The following is a 22,272-nucleotide window of genomic DNA, read 5'->3' as shown; positions in this document are numbered from 1 at the left end:
AAAGATAGATGAGTCTAATGGTAGGGCCCCGAATGCTCTTTCATCTCGAATTTTGAAGCACTTATTTTTGGAATCAGTTTTCCAATCGGGGTATCCAATCTTTTGACTTCCCTGGGCCACACTGAAAGAAGAATTGTCTTAGGCCACACATAAAATACATGAACACTAACAATACCTGATGTGCTAAAAAAAAAAAAAAAATCACAAACAAATCTCATAATGTTTTAAGAAAGTCTACTACTTTGTGTTGGGCCACATTTAAAGCCATCCTTGGCTGGGATTGAAAAGCTTGATATAAGTAGAAGTTGGAATAACATGGGGAACTCTCTGGATGTTGGGGATAAGAGCTGCAATTTTATCTATTTTGTCCTATTAGACTTTCCAGCAGGACTTGGGGTAAAAGCTACAATTTAAAAATAAATTGTTGCAGCCATAAAAAATGCGTTCATGTTCTTTGCAAGGACATGGATGAAGCTGGAAATCATCATCCTCAGCAAACTAACACAATAACAGAAAACCAAACACCTCATGTTCTCACTCATAAGTGGCAGTTGAACAATGAGAACACATGGACACTGGGAGCAGAACATCACACACAGGGGCCTGTTGGGGGGCTTGGGGGAAAGGGGAGGGAGAGCATTAGGACAAATACCTAATGCATGCAGGGCTTAAAAAAATTGTTGTAGAGACGGAGTCTTGCTATTGTTGTCCAGGCTTGTCTTGAACTCCTGGCCTCAAGCAATCCTCCCACCTTGGCCTCCCAAATTGTTGGGATTAAAAGCGTGAACCACTGTGCCTCATTGGGAGTCTTATTTATTTATTTTTTCTGGAAAAAAGAGGACGGTTTTCTTTAATGGCAAGATATGTCATGGAAAACTTGGAAAATGCAGAATACAAAATACAGAAATACAACTAAAAATCTTTATGAGAATTGTAGTCATCAAACCATGAATCTCAGTTGCCTTGTCTCTCCGCATCCCTTGAGTGAGTGTAGGTAGACAAATAGTGTCTAGACTTGTCGGTATGCATGCATAGATTCTGTGGTACTCTTAAGGGGGCTCCTCCCCTCAGGTGCTCCTAGCTCTTAACCTCACCCTTCTGCATGTGTCCTGTTTCTGAGGATGGCCCTGAAGATGAGGGAGTGTTGTTTTCGAGTGAGTCTTGTTTCGAATGACCACAGGAACCAGGACTCCCTACAATGAAGAAGGGAAGTTTGTTTCCCCCAGGGCTAGAGCATTTTGGAGGCAATTTTAAAAGTCTTAACATGATGCCATTATGACATTATTGAAACTGAGTCAGGGCGGGGTGTGGTGGCTCACACCTGTAATCCCAGGACTTTGGGAGGCCAAGGTAGGCAGATCACATTGAGCTCAGGAGTTGGAGACCTGGCTGGGCAACATGGCAAAACCCTGTCTCCACTAAAAAATACTAAAAATTAGCTGGGTGTGGTGGCACATGCCTGCAATCCCAGCTACTCGGGAGGCTGAGGCACAAGAATCACTTGAACCTGGGAGGTGGAGGTTGCAGTGGTCTGAGATCGCAGCACTGCACTCCAGCCTGGGGGACAGAGCACAAGATTCTGGAAAAAGGAAGGAAGGAAGGAAGGAAGGAAGGAAGGAAGGAAGGAAGGAAGGAAGGAAGGAAGGAAAAGAGAGAGAGAAAGAAGAGAGAGAGAAAGAAGAAAAGGGAACCGAGTCAGAGTGGAAACATTTAAATGAAAATATTTATTTTCTTAAAAATATAGTTTAGTTTGCCCTCTCCAAGTTTGAGAAGGAATATTGGGAGCAAACAGGACAAGATGACAAAGGCATTTGGACATTCACTGCAAATCCTAGGGCGCTGCTGCAAAGCATCCTGGGTCCAGTTCCAGTTTAGGAAACCTCACAGCCTTTTTTCCAGTCGGACAGGTCTCTCCCCTCACAGTGTTTCTTCCAGCCTTGCCTGAGGACAACAGGGAAGCAAGAGCAGCAGAAAGAAGCATGACAATCCAAATCGTCTTAGGTTCAAAGCCTACAGAAATTAACCAAAATCGCCAGCAGAACCCTGGGTTGGATTTCATTTGCTTCTAAGATCCAAGGCAAAACGCTGTCATTTTGCCTTGTTCAGACTTTTCTGTCCTGGTTTTCTCCTAGCTATTGTTAACTTCAGCAACAAGCAATCGACTTTTGTAAGGACGGGTCATTTCATTACATACCCACATCTCTGAAAATTCGGGTTCTCTGAGTGGGTGGCCGGCTGGCAATGTTCACCAGAACACAGCAGCAGGTAATACAAGGACCCAGGCGCAATCCTGGGGACACTTTCTGCTGAGTTACCATGACACAGACCTACTCACTTTCCTCTCACTGCTGCTCATTTTCTTTCCCTTCAAAATGTTGCTGTAACCCTCAAAATCTTATCCAAATCTAGAGCAAACTCAAGTGTTTTTTTTTCCTCTCTCGAATTGACTCAATTGACCCTTTCCAAGTCACTTTAGAAAAATACCTTTCTCCATTGCTTGGAATACATAAATAAGAAAAACAATTGCAAATTGTCTTAACCCAATCCCATTGAGAGGTGACAATGCGCTAGCAGCCCTCGCGCCTCCTTCACCTCAGCATCTGCTCTGGCCATACTTGAGGAGCCCTAAACGCCACCCGCTGCAGTGTGGGAGCCCCTCTCTGGGTTGGCCGAGGCCAGAGCTGGCTCCCTCTGCTTGCAGGGATGTGTGGAAGGAGAGGTGCGGGTGGGAACCCAGGCTGCGCCTGGCGCTTGTGGGCCAGCACAATTTTCTGGTGGGCGCGGGGTTGGCTAGCCTCGCACTCAGCCGGCGGGCCCCGCACTCAGCCAGCAGGCCCTGCACTCGGAGCGGCTGGCCAGCGCTGCTGCACCGGGCAATGAGAGGCTTAGCACAGCTGCAGAAGGGGCGCTGTGTCCCCCAGCACTGCCTGCCCACCCACGCCATGCTCAAATTCTTGCGGGTCCTCAGCCGCCTCCCTGCGAGGCAGGGCTCAGGACTTGCAGCCCGCCATGCCTGGCCCCCCAACCCGCCCCCACAGTGGGCTCCCGTGCAGCCTGAGCCTCCCGGACAGGCACCGCCCCCTGCTTCTCAACACTCCCCTTCGACTGCGCAAGGGCTGAGGAGTGCAGGCACCTTTTACGAGGCTGGTGGGCAGCTCCACTTGTGGCCCTGCATGGGATCCACCAGGCAAAGCCAGTTGGGTTCCTGAGTCAGGTGGGGATTTGGAGAACTTTTATGTCTAGCTGGAGGATTGTAAATGCACCAATCAGCACTCTGTGTCTAGCTAATCTGGTGGGGACTTGGAGAACTTTTATGTCTAGCTCAAGGTTTGTAAATGCACCAATCAGCACTCTGTGTCTAGCTCAAGGTTTATAAACACACCAATCAGCACCCTGTGTCTAGCTCAAGGTTTGTAAATGCACCAATCAGTGCTCTTTGTCTAGCTAATTCTATGGGGACTTGGAGAACTTTTGTGTCTAGCTGAAGCGTTGTAAATGCACCAATCAGCACTCTGTGTCTAGTTCAAGGTTTGTAAACACACCAATCAGCACCCTGTCAAAATGGACCAATCAGCCCTCTGTAAAACAGACCAATCAGTGCTCTGTAAAATGGATCAATCAGCTCTCTGTAAAATGAACCAATGAACCAATCAGCCCTTTGTAAAATAGGCCAATCAGCAGGATGTGGGTGGGTGGGGTCAGATAAGGGAATAAAAGCAGGCTGCCAGAGCCAGCAGTGGCAGCCCTCTCGGGTGCCCTTCCAGTTGTAGTAGGCTTGTTCTTTGGCTCTTTGAAGTAAATGTTGATGCTGCTCACTCTTTGGGTCTGCGCTGCGATTGTGAGCTGTAACACTCACTGCGAAGATCTGCAGCTTTACTCCTGAGGCCAGCCAGACCACGAACCCACCGGGAGAAACAAACCACTCTGGACGGGAAGAACGAACAACTCCGGATGTGCTGCCTCAAGAGCTGTGACACTCATCGCAAAGGTCTGCAGCTTCACTCCTGAAGCCAGTGAGACCACAAACCAACCAGAAGGAAGAAACTCCTAACACATCCGAACATCAGAAGAAACAAACTTCGGACACACCATTTTTTAAGAACTGTAAGACTCAACACGAGGGTCTGCAGCTTCATTCTCGAAGTCAGTGAGACCAAGAACCCACCAATTCCAGACACACCATCTCTCTTCTCCCCTTCTATGAACTACTGTGTTCACTGCACACCCGCACATCGATGGAGGAGAATATAAACAAGATCTCGTTCCATTGGTTGCACCACTCTGCAGACGTGACTTTGTCAGTTCTACCACAGCTGTGATGAGTACACACACTAGGTTTTGCCCATGATGGCCAAAGTCTCCCAAGGAAAGACCCTTACCAATAGTTCATTCCCTGTGTCTCTTTAACAATTTTCCTGGCGCAGATAATCGCATCTGTGAGGTCATCAGTGATCAAGGCTGTAAGAGAGAGAAGACACCAGGGTTTGGTGAGACTTTGTTGTTGGAGAGGGACCCCAATTGAAGTTTACTTCACTATTCTCAGTCTTTTTGGAATGGGAAGGTTGGAAGAACTATAATTTTCCCTGCAAAGCCACAGTCTCATTATTGTTAAACTGCTTCATAATGAAAAGAACTTTGTTTTTGTTTTAAGATCATCTTCATCTTGCACTACCTGACGTTTCAGAGGAAGAGCCCAATCCTGAAGGGTTTTTGGAAATGTGTTTAGAGAAGTTGCCATGTGAAAATGTTCTTTATGTCCTAAAGAAATAGGTGCAAGCCAGGCGTGGTGGCTCAGACCTGCAATCCCAGCATTTTGGAAGGCTGAGGTAGGAGGATCCCTTGAGGCCAAGAGTTTGAGTTCAGTCTGGGCAACATAGCAAGAACCTATCTCTACAAAACAAAATAAAAATTAGCCTAGTGTGATGGGACACACCTGTGGTCCCAGCTACTCGGGAGTCTGAGGTGGGAGAATCACTTGAGCCCAGGAGGTCAAAGCTGAAATGAGCTGTGTTCACATCACTGCACTCCAGCCTGGGGAACAGAGTGAGACTCTGTCTTAAGGAAAAAAAAAAAGAGACACATAAGACAGGACAGTACCGTGTTTTTTGTATTTGAGTTAGTTTGACATATAAGGTTTCTTTACAGGTAAACATTAAACTTTTGTCTATTGTCATTTTTCAGTTTGTGTCTTAAAAAATTTTTATCCAGAGTGTTTTTCATGTGCAGAAAGTTTTTTTAAAATCAAATATATGAGTTTTTGTCTTTATTACTTTCCCTTTTCTGTTTTCCTTTTGAGACAGAATCTCACTCTGTCACCCGAGTTGGAATGCAGTGGTATAACCCAAGCTGTTATGCTCACTGCATCCTCAACCTCCTGGCCTCAAGCAATCCTTCCACCTCAGCCTTCAAAGTAGCTGGGAATACAGGTGTGCACCACCGTGCCTGACCATTTTTTAATTTTTATTTTTGTAGAGACAAGGTTTCACCATGATGCCCAGGCTAATCTCAAACCCCTGGGCTCAAGCAATCCTCTGGCTTTGGCCTCCCAAAGCGCTGGGATTACAGGCATGAGCCACCACACCACGCCATCTATTATTTTTTCTATCGCTTCAGACATAACAAATCTTTGAATTGAAATGTATTAGTTGATCTCCACACTCTTTCCTGCTTGCTTAGAAGCGGCCTCAAGATCCTCAACACAAACATAACAGAAAAAGGCAAATAAATAAAACATAGTTCAACATTACTTCTTCTGCAAGTTGAGTCCTCCAGGAGCTGATGCTGAGATGGGTTTGAGATGCCAGAAATTTTCAGCAATCCACACCTATGAAAGGAATGGGATGGGCAGAAGCAGGATGGGCAGACAGAGATGTCCATTTGTGATGCAGACCCAGCAATTCTTCGGGCAGCCCAGCCATGAGCTCCCGAGTGAGCACTGCCCATCGGAGTGGCCCAAATTGGGCCCACATGCCAGGTCCGCATGCCTCTGCCTCACACGTCACTGGGTGTGGGCCACCCCGGAAGGGAACAACTGGCACCTGAGGCTGATCCTGAAGCAGGTGGAAGGTACTGTCTGCTTATCACACAACTGCAGCAGGGGCGGCATGTCTTCCCTTAGCAGAGGATCTGGGAGGCCCATCTCCATGACCACCACAACCACCAACCAAGGACAAAAATATTCAAACCACTTGATCTCATTTCTGCTTATCAATTACACAAAGTATTTTTTTTTTTTTTTAAGAGAATTGGGTAATGCTTGATATTGACAAGGGCACAGAGAGGCAAGTTCTCTGGATGCTTGCTGGTGGGAGTATAATGAATTCAACCTCTCGGAAAACCAACATAGCAGCATGCGTTCAGAGCCTTAAAGAGGTTTTTATCCTTTTACCTAATAATTTCTCTCTCCAGATCTATCCTAAAGAAATAGTCTTGAGGCTAGACAAATATTTCTTTACAAAGTGGTTTACTATAGCTTTATTTATAAGAGTTATAATGAAAAAATCTAATTGTTTCATAATCAGTGATATTCAAATTAATCATAATGCCTTCATTTAATAAAGAGCCATTTGAATTATGTTTTCCCAGGATATTTAATAATATGGAGAAATGCTCCCAATGCAAAGCTCCCAATATCATAAAAATATCCATCAAGAGCTGTACTGTCCAATATGGCAGGCATTAGCAACGTGTGATAATTTAAATTAAAATTATAGTTGTTGACAGATGAATGGATAAAAATATGTCTGTATAGAGAGTGGAGTATTATTCAGTCTTGGAAAAGAAGGAAATGCTGACATTTGCAATAACATGGATGAACGGAAGGACATCATGCTAAGTGAAGGAAGTGAGACATAGAAAGACAAATACCTGTAATCCCAGCACTTGGGAGGCCGAGACGGGCGGATCACGAGGTCAGGAGATAGAGACCATCCTGGCTAACACGGTGAAACCCCGTCTCTACTAAAAAATACAAAATCTAGCTGGGCGAGGTGGCGGGCACCTGTAGTCCCAGCTACTCGGGAGGCTGAGGCAGGAGAATGGCATGAACCCAGGAGGCGGAGCTTGCAGTGAGCTGAGATCCAGCCACTGCACTCCAGCCTGGGTGACAGAGCAAGACTCTATATCAAAAAAAAAAAAAAAAAGAAAGAAAGACAAATACCACATGATTTCATGCATATGCAAAATCTACAAAAGTTGAACTCATAAAAGCATACAGTAGAACAGTGGCTGGTAAGGAAAATGGGGAGAGACTGATGGAAGGGTCCAAACTTTCAGTTATAAGGTGAGGAAGGTCTGCGCATCTAGTGTATGCTATGGTTATCATAGTTAATTACACTGTACTGCTCACTTGAAATTTGCTGAGAGTAAATCTTAAGTGTTCTCTCTCTCTCTCTCTCTCTCATACACACACACATGCACACACAGTAACTATGTGAGGTGATGTTAAACTCGACTGTAGTGATCATTTCACAATTTATAAATATATCAAATTATGTTATTTACTTTAAATGTATACAATTTTGATTTGTCAGTTATACCTCAATAAATCTGGAAAAAAGTTAAAAAAAGAATTGTAATTAATTAACATTAAACACAATTAAAACTGTAGTTCTTTATTTGTTCTAGCTACTTTTCAGATACTTTATAACCACTCATAGCTAGTGGTTCTCATGTTTGACAGCACAGATGGAAGACATTTTCATCATCATGGAAAGTTCTGTTAGACAGCACTCATTTAGAAAAAAAAGATAGTCATTAGTTCACCAGTAGTTTAAGAAAGATTGACTCTTAACTGTGGGTTCACCAATACTTTTAAATCTTTACTGTGTATCTTCTAAAAGTTTTTACAATAGAAATGTACGACTTTTATTACCAGAAAAATAACCAAAAATAATGTTAGCATAAAATGTTGCTTTCAATAGAGCATTGTAATTCCAAATTATTCTATTAACTCAGTTGAAGGTGGAATTTTTCCTTGAGCCTGCTATTTCCTTGAGTTGCTAATTTTTGGCTTTCTCAGTTAGGCTTCACTAGAAGATAAATGTAGTGATAGATTTCTTTTAAGCAAATTTATTCTAAATGTGGCTTAATTTTTATTTAAAACAAAATTCTATTAACCAGGAGAAAAACTAACAAAATACATCATCTATAAGAGCAATTGAAACAACATGTGCAAATTCGCTAGCATTTGGTTTATAGTTCTACAGTAAAAACTAAAGCCATATCAGCTTATAAAAGCCTTTTGCCAGCTGGGCGCCGTGGCTCACGCTTGTAATCCCAGCACTTTGGGAGGCCGAGGAGGGCGGATCATGAGGTCAGGAGATGGAGACCATCCTGGCTAACACAGTGAAACCCCATTTCTACTAAAAATATGAAAAATTAGCTGGGCGTGGTGGTACGTGCCTGTAGTCCCAGCTACTAGGGAGGCTGAGGCAGGAGAATCGCTTGAACCCGGGAGGCCTAGGTTGCAGTGAGCCGAGATCGAGTCACTGCATTCCAGCCTGGGCAACAGAGTGAGACTCCATCTCAAAAAAACAAACAAACAACAAAAAAAGTCTTTTGCCTATCTTCTTGAGATATAAATATTTAGAATAATAATAGCTATTACCACTAGCTAATACTTTATTGAAATCCTACTCTATGTCAGGCACATGTCAAATCTCTTCACACAAAATCTCCATCAGTCCTCAGAACAACCATTTCTGTGGGTATCATTTGATCCCTATAAACTGGGGTCGCACACCCAGTTAATGAGCCTGTATTCCCATAGAGGGCTTAAATTCTGTTTTCCTCTGATTCCTTCTTCCAACAGAGGCCACTTAAGTAAGATTCCTGCTCATAAAACACTATATAGTAATAAAGTTGATGATAAAAGTATACTTTTATTTTTTCTAGTAATTATTTCCTATGAGGTTATCCAAACTCAAGCATTTTGTACCTTGATATATGTTCAAATTACTTAGAGACGCTTTATCTTGGGTGCATAAGCGCTTGATAAATGCTGAGACACTGGTTTGTGTTTGGAAGTGGTCTAGCATATTTCCTGGGAGATGTGGGTTTGGGGCTGTCTCTAGGGGTTGGAGGGACGCAGTGAGGAGGAAGCAGATCACATTCTATTATTCTAGGATTGGAGGTCATCCCAGGCATGTACAGAAAGAGCACATTTGTACTGGGGGCAGGGCAGTTAGCTTGGCTGGCAATGCCCTGTAAAGATTCCTGAAAGGGTCGGGCCATGCAGGACCAGGAAGCGCACACCGCGTACAGTTGCTTGTCCCCTCCTATGTTGTTAGAGCGTTTTGTTGCACAATTGGGATGTTTTGAAAGTACTCGTTGGACATGACTGAATTTGTTTAGGAAAGTACGTTGACCGGGTGCGGTGGCTCACACCTGTAATCCCAGCACTTTGGGAGGCCGAGGCAGGCAGATCACTTGAGTCAGGAGTTTAAGAACAGCCTGGCCAACATGGCAAAACCCTGTCTACTAAAAATACAAAAATTAACTGGCTGTGGTGGCACACGCCTGTAATTCCAGCTACTCGGGAGGCTGAGGCAGAAGAATTGCTTGAACCTGGGAGACGGAGGTTGCAGTGAGCTGAGATTGCGCCACTGCACTCCAGCCTGGGTGACAGAACGAGACTCTGTCAAAAAAAAAAAAAAAAAAAAAAAAAGGAAAAAATGAAAAACTGAAAACATGTTAGAGAAGGTGGGTGGTGGGAAATCAAGAACGCTACACAGCTCTGAGCTGTTTTTACAAGAAATAGCCGCAGAGGGGCAGACATGAGTTAAGATGGCACTTTTCAAATGAGGATTCCTGCCAAGAATTGTTTTGCTCAATTTACTTTAAATAGACAATTCTGTCCAGTCAAACATGAGTAAGGAAAGGGTTACATTGAATAGCAAAGAATCGTTTATTCTTCCACATCCAACAGAAAACAGCAACAATCAACACAAAAAGAGCTTCAGTCCTATTTTCAGTTATGTTAGTTCTACTTCTAAGTATCTCTGTCTCTCCTCAGCATCCTCCTGCCTCCCAAGTGAAATCTAGCAGCCACCACGCCCTCGATGTTCATCTCTTTCCCCCGTGAGGTGACGAAGGCCAATTCAGATACCAGGGTGATGAGAAATAAGATTAATATAAGTGCACTAGACTAGATAGAGAGTCAGTAATCATTTTTTTCCTGAAATGCTCTTATTTTAATGAAATCTGTGCTGTCAGGGGAAAATACTGTCATTACATCAGAAATTTTGTACACTATGTGTGTGTATATGTGTAGGTATATGAATGTGTGTTCTTATGTATGCTTTAAATATACAAATATATCATCGACTTTCTCTCCAAATAGTTTAGGGAAAGTAGGCAGGAATTTTAGGAATACGATGTGGAATGAGAGTGAGGAGATTGTCTAGCTTCAGAAAATGGGCATGGGCTGGGTGCAGTGGCTCATGCTTGTAATCCCAGCACTTTGGGAGGTCGCGGTGGGAGGATCGCTTGAGCCCAGGAGTTCAAGACCAGCCTGGGCAATATGGCGAAACCCCCGTCTCTATTAAAAAAAAAGAAAAGAAAATGAGCATGAAGTGTATCTATACTGTACGTGCATGTAACATCACATACCTTGTATACACATCCTAATGCTCTTTTTTTCAGGTTCCCATGACAAAATGTTGCTAATTCTATAATATGTGGGACACAATGACATTGTTCTAATAAAAGCCTCTCTGACCTGAGGCTAAGGGAAGCCTGCCATGGAGGGTGGTTAGTATATAGAACAAACATCTTGTTTTCTATTTTAAAGCTATCCCTGAAAATGCCATGCTCTTTATGATAAGAAAACAGATATGAGTGTCATTTTACCTCTGACCATGAACCTTCTGACACTTTAATTTCTTAGAATCTAAGATTGTCTTGCAGATAGACCCTTGCCCCAGACTTCCTTAATTGGAATGAAACTGAACAATATTAAATTAGTAATCTGCATTTAAAGTCAAACATGACCATGATGGAGTCAGAGATTTCTCTTCCCACTGTAAACAACAGAAAACTAGACAAAATAGATGAAAGATTGTTTTCAGACATTGGACAACTGGCAATGCAGGATCATGGTCCTTGAGAGAGAGAAAAACACAGTGAACCCTGTGATTGCCATGACTTTCTGCCCAGCGGAGCTCTGCAGACCAGGGAGGTAGAACCAGGCAGGGGATGGCCGTCTCAGAGGAGGAGACAGACATCAGACACCAAGGCAGCTCAGATTTTGTGAAGAATACCTGGGAGGCAGGAGCTGCCCAGAAGAAGAGCAGCAGAAATCTGCAAAGGGATTCCACCCAGTCGTTGACTGAAGGCCAAACTGGGTATGCATAGGTAAAATTCCACAGGGCTAGGCAGAGAACTACTGCCAGGAGCAGGGCAGTTACGAACCTCATGCAGGGCTGGAAGACATTTGATTTTTGACGAGCCCGAGGTAATAGACCTTGCTGAATCCTCAGCACATTCAAAAGAGAAACTAGGCCGGTCAGGTGGCTCACGCCTGTAATCCCAACACTTTGGGAACCTGAGGCAGGCAGATCACCTGAGGTTGGGAGTTTTGAGACCAGCCTGACCAACATGGAGAAACCCCATCTCTACTAAAAATAAAAATAAGCCAGGCATGGGGGCACACGCCTGTAATCCCAGCTACTCGGGAGGCCGAGGCAGGAAAATCGCTTGAACCTGGGAGGCAGAGGTTGCAGTGAGCCGAGATCACACCATTGCACTCCAGCCTGGGCAACAAGACCAAAACTGCATCAAAAAAAAAAGAAAGAAAAAAGAAAAAAGAAAAGAAAAAACCCAAAAAAACAAAAGAGATACTGGATGCGTAGTCATGCGTTGGTAGTGGGACTAAACTACTCCTACCATAAAGACTAATCCAGAACTTCACTAACCAAGTTTAAGAGCAAGTCTTAAAAGGGTTAAACTGATCAGAATAAACTTAACTGGTTGGCAAAAGAAATTCAACCCTCCTTAAAGGAAGACAACATAATCTAGACACTCAACAATGTCGCATATGAGGTGCCATAAGTAGGCAAGGAAGCAACCACACCCTCGGGATATGGCAACTGTGGTGATCGTCCAGTCAACACCATGAGTCTCAGCATTCACACTGCATGTAGGCCAGCTCATTCAAACAAAGCTGTCTCCAGAAGGGAATTTCCCCTGTAGGGAACATGCACATTTTGACTTCACCTGTCCTCAGACTAACCCCCTGCTCATTATAATAATAAAAAACACATCCCTGGGTGGAGATTTAAGGTGCTAATGACACATGAGATGTATGAACAAGCATGTACAGCTACTACACAAATGTACCAAGAGGACTGCCCAGAACATGCTTACTAGCAACACCTCTTCCTACCCGCTTATGAATAACCAGGGAAGACTCTCATAAAGGGAGCATCCCTTGCTCCTGTCTTTGCTGTCCCATCTTCACAAGCCGCCAGACCTGAAATCTCCCTCTCTCAGAGTGTACTGTCCATTCTGCGCCTAACTTTCAAAAGAGTCTTTCTCTTTCTCAATAAATTACTTTATGCTACATCTCCTTTGCTGTGTGTCTCTTGTTTAAATTCTTTTAAACTAAGAAGACAAGACTTGAAGACTCACAACAGCCATCAACACATACACTGTGTGCGTATTCAATAAAAAGTGATTCCTTGTGCAGAGGCAGGGAAATGTGACACATACCAGGAGAAAGATCAGTCAAGGGCAAGACCCAGAAATGACAGTTGATTGCATTAGCAGATAAGAAATTTAAAGCACTGCTTATAAATATGATTATTTATATCAAGGGCTTAAAGAGAAACATGAATAAAATGAAATAAAAGATACAAAAAATTATGATGCCAAATAAAAAACATGGTATCTGAAAAGGAACATCCAATCAATAAGTTTAATAGATTAGCATTAAAAAAAAAAAAGTAACAGCAGACTTGAAGACGTAACAATGGAGGCTATTGAAAATAAAACACAGAGAGGGAAAAAGGCTAAAGAACAAGGAACCTCAATGATGAATGGGACAGCATCAGTGATCAAATATACATGCCGTTAGAATTCTTGAAGGAGAAAAGAAAAGCATTAGAAGAAAGAATGGCTGAAATGTTTTCACATTTAATGAAAATTATAAACTCAGGGATACAAAATGTTAATGAATACCAAGTAAGATAAACACAAATATCACACGTCATCGAATTGCTGAAAATGAGTGACAAAGAGAAAATCTTAAAAACAACTAGAGAAAAACAAGACGTATTACATACCGGGGACAAACAGAAGGAAATCACTGGTTTCCCATCATACACAAGGCAAGCCAGAAGGCAACAGAATATCTTTAAAAACTTGAAGCCAAGTGTGGTGGCTCAACTGTAATCCCAGCTCTTTGGGAGGCTGAGGGGAGAGGATTGCCTGAGCCCAGGAGTTTGAGACCAGCCTGGGCAACATGACGAGACCCCATTGCTACAATTTTTTTTTTTTTTTTTTTAATCAGCCAGGCACGGTGGCACGTGCCTGTGGTCCCGGCTGCTCAGGAGGCTGAGGCATGAGAATTGCTTGAGTTCAGGAAGTCAAGGCTGCAGTGAGCTGTGATCATGCCACTACACTCACAGTGTTGTTTTGGGACAGAGCACGACCCTGTCTCAAAACAACAACAACTTGAGGTGGAAAAGAACTGTCAGCCCAGAATTTTATATGTAAAGAAAATATTAATCAAAATCAAAATAAACAGAGATATTTTCAGACAGAGAGAATGCTTGCTAATGGGCCTCTACTCTAAAACAAAACAAAGTTAAAGAAAGTTCTTTAGGCTGAAGGAAAATGATATCAATTAACTGTCTGCTCAAATAAATCCACCAAAGGAATGAAGAGTATTGGAAACAGTAAGTATGTAATAAATACTATAAAACTTTTTTCTCATTTAGAAATTTATTTAAAAGACAATTGTTTAAAGAAAAAATTATAAAAATGCATTGTGAGATATACAAATATAGAAGAAAAATGCGTGACAACACAGCACAAAGGATGGAATAGGAAAAACTGAAGTATACTGTTAAGAAACTCATATGTTACATGTGAAGTGGTATGTTATTTGAAGGTAGGATGTAATAAGATAATGATGCCTATTGGAAACCCTAAAGCAACTACTAAAAACTAAAAAAAAAATTGAAGTATAGCTAACAAACCAATGGAGGAAATAAAAGAGAATACTAAAAAACATTCAATACATTCAAAAGAAGGCAGAAAAAATGGAACCAAGAATAGATGGCACAAACAGAAAACAAAATAGCAAGATGTAGTTTAAAGCTACCCATATTAGCCGGGCGCAGTGACTTGTGCCTGTAATCCCAGCGCTTTGGGAGGCCAAGGTGGTCAGATTGCAAGATCAGGAGATCGAGACCATCCTGGTTAATGCGGTGAAACCCCATCTCTACTAAAAAAAATACAAAAAATTAGCCGGGCGTGGTGGCATGTGCCTGTAGTCTCAGCTACTCAGGAGGCTGAGGCAGGAGAATCACTTGAACCCAGGAGGCAGAGGTTGCAATGAGCCGAGATTGCGCCACTGTACTCCAGCTTGGGCAACAGAGCAAGACTCCATCTCAAAAAAAAAAAAAAAAAGAAAGAAAGAAAGAAAAAGAAAAAACTCGCCAGATCAGTAATCACATTAAATGCAAATGGCCTAATCTTGGCATAACCCACAGGCCAACCTCCCATTTCTGTAAATAAAGCCTTATTGGAACACAGCCAGGCCCATTCATTTACATACTTTCTATGGCTGCTTTCACACTATATCATGGTTGGGTAGTAGCAATCTAATCCATACGGCCTGAAAAGCCTAAAATATCTACCATTTGGCCCTTTAGGCAAACAGTTGCTGACCTATGGTTTAATCACTCCTACTGAAAAACAGTAATTATCAGAATGGATATAAAAGCAACACATAACTATATGTTACCTATAAGAAATTCACCTTAAATATAAAGACACAGATGGATTAAAAGTAGAGGATGGAAAGAAACATACTATGCAAATATTTCCTCAAAGAAAGCGAGAGTGGGCTATACTGCTATCAGACAAAGTAGATTTCTGAATGAGAAATAGCCCCAGAGTTAAGCAGAAACATTGACTCCAGTGATAAAAGAGTCAATTCAACACAAGGACATAACAATCCTCAAATAATATCTGCCTAAGAACAAAGCTTCAAAAATAGACAAGACTGAAAGGTGAAATAGGCAAAACTAAAATGATAGTTGCAAATTTCAATATTTATTTCTCACTGTATAATAGAACAAGTAAGAAAATCAGAAAGGATGTAACCATCATTTATAGAACATCCACACCAAATATAAAATACACATCTTTTCCAAATGCACAATCACCGTAAGACACATTTGCTGTGCTGTAAAACAAGGTTAAAGAAATAGTAAAAGTTTCAAATAATATAGACCTGGAATCTCCAACCCCTGAATCACAGACCTATGTGGATCTGTGGCCTCACAGCAGGAAGTGAGCGGCAGGCAAGTGAGTGAATCTTCATCTGTGTTTACAGACACTCCCCATCTCCCACATTACTGCCTGGGTTCCACCTCCTGTCAGATCAACAGCTAAGCATTAGATTCTTATATGAGTGCAAACCCTACTGTGAGTTTCACTTGCGAGGGATCTAGGTTGCATGCTCCTTATGAGAATCTAATGCCTGATGATCTGTCACTGTCTCCCATCACCCCCAGATGCGACTATCTAGTTGCAGCAAAATAAGCTCAGGGCTCCCACTGATTCTACATTATGGTGAGTTGCATTATTATTCCTTATATATTGCAATGTAATAATAATAGAAATAAAGTGGACAATAAGGGTAATACATTTGAATCATCCTGAAACCATCCTCCTTCCCCTGGTCCATGGAAAATTTGTCTTCCACAAACTGTTCCCTGGTGCCAAAAAGGTTGGGGGCCGCTGTTATAGACCATATTCTCTGATCTTAATGAGATGTAACTAGAAATCTATAATAAAAGCTCATCCTGGGATCATCCTTCACTCTCAGGCTGGGCATGCCTCTTGCCTTTCTCCCTTATCGAGTCCCTTGTTTCCTGAACTGTGTTTCCTCTTCATTGTTTTAGTTTATCCTTTTGATGGAGCGCATTTTCCTATAGCTTTGTGAGAGAGGGTGCATGGGAGCTGAGCTGAATATCTCATCTTTGCCCTGACAGATCCACTCTCTACCTTTCTCCACCATGCTCTGTGCACTCGGAGGCCGACACACACAGTTGGCGTCAATGGACTCCCATGTCCTCTGACTTCTGGAGGAGTTTAAATAAGAGTAGGCATCAGCAGGGAAGGAACAGAGAAAGGACACTGAGGTTGGGATATACATATAGTATCTTCCAGCTTTTTTTCTGTCAGGTCACTCAGCACAAGTTACGTCCCTTGAGGGAAGATCTCAGATCCTGCTTGAGGGAAGATCTCAGATCCTAGAAGGCAGACCTCTCCCTGCAGACCTTTTGTACCTCAGTGCTGGTCACAGCTCTCTTTCCACTCCTCTTTGAGCAAGGGGTTCCTGTCTTCCAGTCAGGATTCTTTACGATATAGGAGGTAAAAAATTTAACAACTTGGTTCTCAGAAAATGTACTCTGGGTGGCTAGAACTACAGGCATATGCCCGGCTATTTTTAATTTTTTTGTGGAGACAGAGTCTGGCTGTAGGGTCTTGCCGTGGGGTCTCACCCAGGCTGGTCTTGAACTCCTGGCCTAAGGTTACCCTCTGACTTCACTCTTGTACCTTACATGGCAAAAGGGGCTTTGCATGAGTTGTTAGAAGCAGAGAATCTTGCCCAGCTGTGGTCACGGAGGGATCAGGTGACAGAAGAAGGAGGAGAGATTCAAAGTGTGAGAGTGACTCGACCCATCATTTCTGGCTGTGAAGATGGAGTAAGGGGCCATGAGTCAAGTGTGAGTGGTCCCTAGAAACCTGGAATGGCCCTTGGGTGACAACCTGCAAGCAACAGGGATCTCAGTTCGACACCCACAAGGAACTGAACTCTGCCAAATCCCAAATGAGCAAGGACATGGATCTTCCTGCAGAGCCTCCAGAAAGGAAAACAGACCTGCCAGCACCTTGACTTCAGCCCTGTGAATCCCTTGGCACTCTTCCAGCCTAGAGAACTAAGGAAATTTTGTGGTGTTTAAGCCACTAAGTTTGGGGTCATTTGTTAGGGCAGCAATAGAAACCTAACTTCCTTTCTGAGTGAATTCAATGCTGTTTTAATGACTCGGTATGCTGGGCAAGATTCTCTCCTTCTAGGGTTCATGAGATTAGACTGGCTTCACTCAACATTGCCCAGGATAATCTCTCTTGCTCAAGCTCAGATCCTTGTTCACATCCGCAAAGTCCCTTTTGCCATGTAAGGTACAAGAGTGAAGTCGACACCTTAGGCCAGGAGTTCAAGACCAGCTTGGGTGAGACCCCATAGCGAGACCCCACAGACTGACTCTGTCTGTACCAAAAAAATAATAAAAATAGTGGGGCATATGCCTGTAGTTCTAGCCACCCAGAGGAGGGAAGGTTGCTTGAGTCCTGGAGGTCAAGACTGCAATGAGCTATGAATGTACCACCTGGGCAAGAGAGTGAGACCCTGTCTCAAAAAAAAAAAAAAAAAGAGAGAAGAAAAGAAAAGAGAAAGAAATATAAAGAGTATTCATCTCATTCTGTTCAGAGAGGTACATACTGCATCCTTGGAGTGAATTGCTTATGGAAAGCAGCCGGCAGGCAGCTTCTTTTTTCTTACTGCAGACATCAAATATCTCTATACATGAAAGGGCAGTAAGGTCATCTGTCCATCCCCCTGCTTTAGGGGAGGGCTTCATAAAACTGTCCTACAAGGAATAAGTCATCTTTGGACAAGTCAGCCGCGGGATCCTGAGTGTCACCTTGGAAACTGTTGCATAATTTACCAATCTGGAACGGACCTATTTTGCAAGTCTGAACTCCAAATTTTAGTTAAAGCAAAACGTGGTTGGTGATCCCACTATCGACTTTCTCGCCTGGTCCCCAGGATGGCATCGCTGAAAGTCAGAGCCTCACCTGAGCAAGCGACGTGGCAGTGGTTGTTCTCCTGCAGCTTTCCATGTCTGCACCACGTGAAGCTGTTGATCTGGAAGATGCCGTAGTCGATGCTGCCGTCATCCAGGACCCTCTGGGCAGTGGTGTTGTAGCCGCTCTCGTAATACGCCATGCAGATCCCTGGAGGGGCAAAGCCAGAAATGCCAGCAAAGGAAGTGCATTGTTTGCTCTAAGCCTGGTCTGAGGGTGAGTTTCCTTATCCCTGTTACCTGACTGCTTCCCCCCAGTACTCCTTGGGGCGGAGCAGGACAGGTATGCACCCAGAGGGCACACCGGGGGCACATTGGCGGCTGGGATGGCACACCTGAAGCTGCACACCCAGTCAGCGGCTGAGCCTAACCTAGAGCAAAAGTCAGGTCCCCCCACTCCCCACAATGCCAGCAGAGGTGGCGTTATTTTCCCCTTCCCTGGCTGGTGTCGTAAGGGCAGGACTCCAGGAATAAGGAAATGAGGGGCAGGGGAGGAAGGAGAGGAGACCCAGGGAGCCACAGTTAGGCCGGCAGCCGCCCCGGGTGCGGTGAGGGCAGAGTATGGTTAGCTGGGAAGACACAGCAGGGAGTGTGGCCAGGACTTTAACATCTCAGGGCAGAGGTCAAGACAGAAAGAGAAGAGGAAAGAAAGAATCTCACAGTTTCCAAGGCTGAAGCCCCAGTAGTTGTCCAGGCCAGCCCTCGAGAATATTTTTGCCAGTTTGCAGCGCGTGTAGATTTTGGACTCAGCGCCTGTGACCAGGCAGCCAATGAGGGTCAGAATACCCGCAGCCTTCATCCTCAGAGCCTGCTGGAGACAGAACCTGCCAAAGAGCAGGAGACCGAGTCAGACGATCTTCATTCGGGAACTTTGAAATCCAGCGGCGGTGACTGTGCACAGCCCTGCCTAGATGCTGCCTGTCACTTTGGTCATTCAGAGCCACCATCAGGCAAAACCGGCCACTCTACAGTCCAGGGAAGGAATGTGACTGAAGGCTGTTTCCTTAGTGCTTTTCCATACAGTAACTTTCAAGTCAATGCTGTGTTCTCAGGGTTAAGCAAACAAAAAAAATAACCTTCCAGGTAAAAACCACAGGGGGCATTTTCAGGATTTCTATTTGAATTCTACGAATAAAGAATAGAATACAAGGGTGAAACATTCCCTAGACTGCTGACCCTTGAACAACATAGGTTTGAACTGCGTGGGTCCATTTATACCTGAATTTTCTTCTGCCTCTGCCACCCCTGAGACAGCAAGACCAACCCCTCCTCCTCCTCCGCCTCAGCCTGCTCAGTGTGAAGACAACCAGGATGAAGGCCTGTATGATGATCCACTTCCACTTAACAAATAGTGAATATAATATAATAGTAAATATTTACTGTTAACAAATAGTTAATATTTACAAATAGTAAATATATCTTCTCTTCCTTACGATTTTCTTCATAACATTTTCTTTTCTCTAGCTTACTTTGTTGTAAGAACCCAGTATAGACATAGAACATACAAAATATGTGTGGATTGGCTGTTCATGTTATCGATAAAGCTTCCCGTCAGCAGTACGTTATTAGTTGTTAAGCTTCTGGGGAGTCAAAAGTTAAGTGCAAGATTTTCAACTGATCAGGGGTTGGCACCCCTGGCCCCTGCATTTGTTCAAGGATCAACTGGATGTGTAGAAACAGACACCCCATTTCAGCCAGAGATGAAAGACACGTGGGCCTGTAGGGACAACTTTAAGATTCATTGTTTGGGGGTTTACTGAAGGGTGAAGATTAAGCACCTAATCTTTCATTTTCTTTTCTTGATGCAATTCAAAATGTGGGAGCGTTGCTTCCAAAGTATCAGTGTTTTATCTTAGATGGCAAATGCATTGCTTTGCTAGGCTTCACCACCAGTGCTCTGGGGGGCCTCCTAAAAGTCTGGCGCCTGACTGGGGAGCAAGAGGGATGGAGGACGATGGCTCACGAAAGGAGGAAAGCACCTGGGGGAGCAGGGGGGCAATAAAGAGGCCCCCAGGGAAGCATTTGAAATGGGAGTAGGATCAAGAGTGCCATCTCCTGCTGCCTACTGATTTTCCACAATCTCCTCCTCTCTTAAAAGAATGTCTTCCCCAAATACAGCAGCCTTGCTGGGATGGGGTGAAGTGAAATTTCTGACACCTGCTCGGGATCCTGAACTTGCTGTTCATACATATGTTCATCCCGTGTCATTTTCTGCACTTGCCTAGAAACTTCTCCAGTCATTAGTTTCTCTCCCTGGGGCTGGATTGCTGCATTGAAAGGCTAGGCCCAAAACAGGGCTAAGTAGTCATCAGCAAGGCCACCGCACCAAGTAACAAGTGGGGCTTTAAGGTAACTAAGCCATAAGGTAAGGACTGTGTTTCATGAGGAGCACGCACATTACAAACGTGAAGAGCAAGGGTCAGCAAATTGGGTCTGCTTTTGTATGTAAAGTTTTATTGAAACATAGCTACACCCATTTGGTAATATATTGTTGGTGGCTGATTTCCTGCTGCAGTGGCAGAGTTGAGTAGCTGTGTTAGAGGTTGTATGGACCACAAAGCCTAACATATTATTATCTGGCCCTTTTCAGAGAAAGCATGCCAGGCTGTGGCGTACAGCATGGTGTTAAGCTGTGAGGGACAGACAAACAAGGTTTAAGATGCAGAGCTTAGGCCAGGCACTGTAATCCCAGCACTTTGTGAGGGTGAAGAGGGCAAATTGCTTGAAGCCAGGAATTTGAGACCAGCCTGGGCAACAAAGGTAGACCTCTGTCACTACAAAATACACAAAAATTAGCCAGGCATGGTGGTGTGTGACTGTGGTCCCACCTATTTGGGAGGCTGAGGTGGGAGGATCTTTTAAGGCTCAGAGGTTGAGGCTGTTGTGAGTTGTGATTATGCCTCTTCGCTCCAGCCTGGGCAACACAGTGAGACCCTGTCTCAAAAAAAAAAAAAAAAAAAAGATGCAGAACTTACAAATAAAGTGGGTTTCCATCCCCTGCTTTGGAATTTTACTGATCTCAAACAAGTCAAAACAAAACCCACAGCAATGATAACCCCAAGCATCATGTCCTGCATCCTTCAAGAACCTGCCATTGCTGGTTCTCAGGGACAGGTGGCTTCATAAGAGTAATTCAGGTCTTACTGAAAAGGCAGATTCCCGGTGCCTGCCCCAGAGGCCGATTTCTCAGGTGAGTCTGCGGAAGAAACACTGTTCCACTTACTCAGTCGGTGACTGGCAGCTCAGGTGAGCATCCTGCATCCGCTGAAGCCATATCTGATTCTAACAAGGCGCAAGTTTCCTTCAAGAACCTTTCTTTAGAGTGTTAGAGAAAGAAAAATTCTTAGTCCTTTGTTTCTCACCACCTAGAGATGCGAGAATTCTACTTCTTGGGACTAAAAGCTGTATCATCCTGCATGCTTGTGTTCTGAGGCAGGTGATAACTGTCTTCTGGGCCTTAATATCTCTCATTTTTTCTCTTTTCCTCTCAACAATCCTCCTCACTACACAACTTGGCCAGGGCCTCCTGTACAAGTGAGAGCTGTTCTCTAAGGCAACAGTCTGCAAACTTCATCACAAATTCCATTAATAAAGTTAAGCATGTATCCTCTTTAGATGTATATTAAATTATAAATCACACTTCTGTATCTCTGTACTAATATGCTACATAAATTATCAACATACACAAAACTAAAATCTGAAAATGAATGAAAGAGGTGAAATTAACATTAAAAATTTATTAACAGCACATTTCTTTGCTATAGTTATATTGTTCATTAATAAAATATTTTCAAAAGAGGGCCACAAAAGAAATTAAAAATTTTTAATGTATAATCAACATGATTTCATTATTTTTTTAAAAATTGGCTTGACATTTTGTGAATCAATAACTAAAGAACTGGTTTCAAGGCCCATTTATTTCTGTGTTCAGATTTAATGACACATTTTAAATGAATTCTCATTGGAATATGTAGATCTAAGTATAAGTTTATTGTTAGTTGCACTAATGAGTCATTATATTTTATTAAATTCTATCTACAAATAATGCAAAGGTTTTGTTGAAATCTAGTTTTAAGCTTATATAGTATTACACTGTGTAGATATAACATATTTAGCCAATTCCATATTGATTCACACTTAATGGTATTTTTTTCTTCTATGATAAACA

At 43.2% G+C, this 22,272-nt stretch overlaps 1 protein-coding gene across 1 annotated transcript; it reads right to left on the bottom strand.

The window, feature by feature from the left end:
- Positions 1-1,705: 1,705 nt before the first annotated feature.
- Positions 1,706-21,380, bottom strand: LOC101025309 (lysozyme-like protein 1). The gene is given in 6 exon segments (XM_009214187.3): positions 1,706-1,941; positions 4,380-4,458; positions 18,097-18,255; positions 18,765-18,928; positions 21,249-21,328; positions 21,330-21,380. Coding segments are annotated over 6 exon segments (588 nt in total). The 5' UTR covers positions 21,366-21,380; the 3' UTR covers positions 1,706-1,871.
- Positions 21,381-22,272: the final 892 nt, after the last annotated feature.

This window comes from Papio anubis, chromosome 11 (assembly GCF_008728515.1).
Source record: "Papio anubis isolate 15944 chromosome 11, Panubis1.0, whole genome shotgun sequence".
Classification (NCBI taxonomy): Eukaryota; Metazoa; Chordata; class Mammalia; order Primates; family Cercopithecidae; genus Papio; species Papio anubis.
Note: the sequence above shows the minus strand (reverse complement) of the source record. Positions and strands in the feature narration are given on the sequence as shown.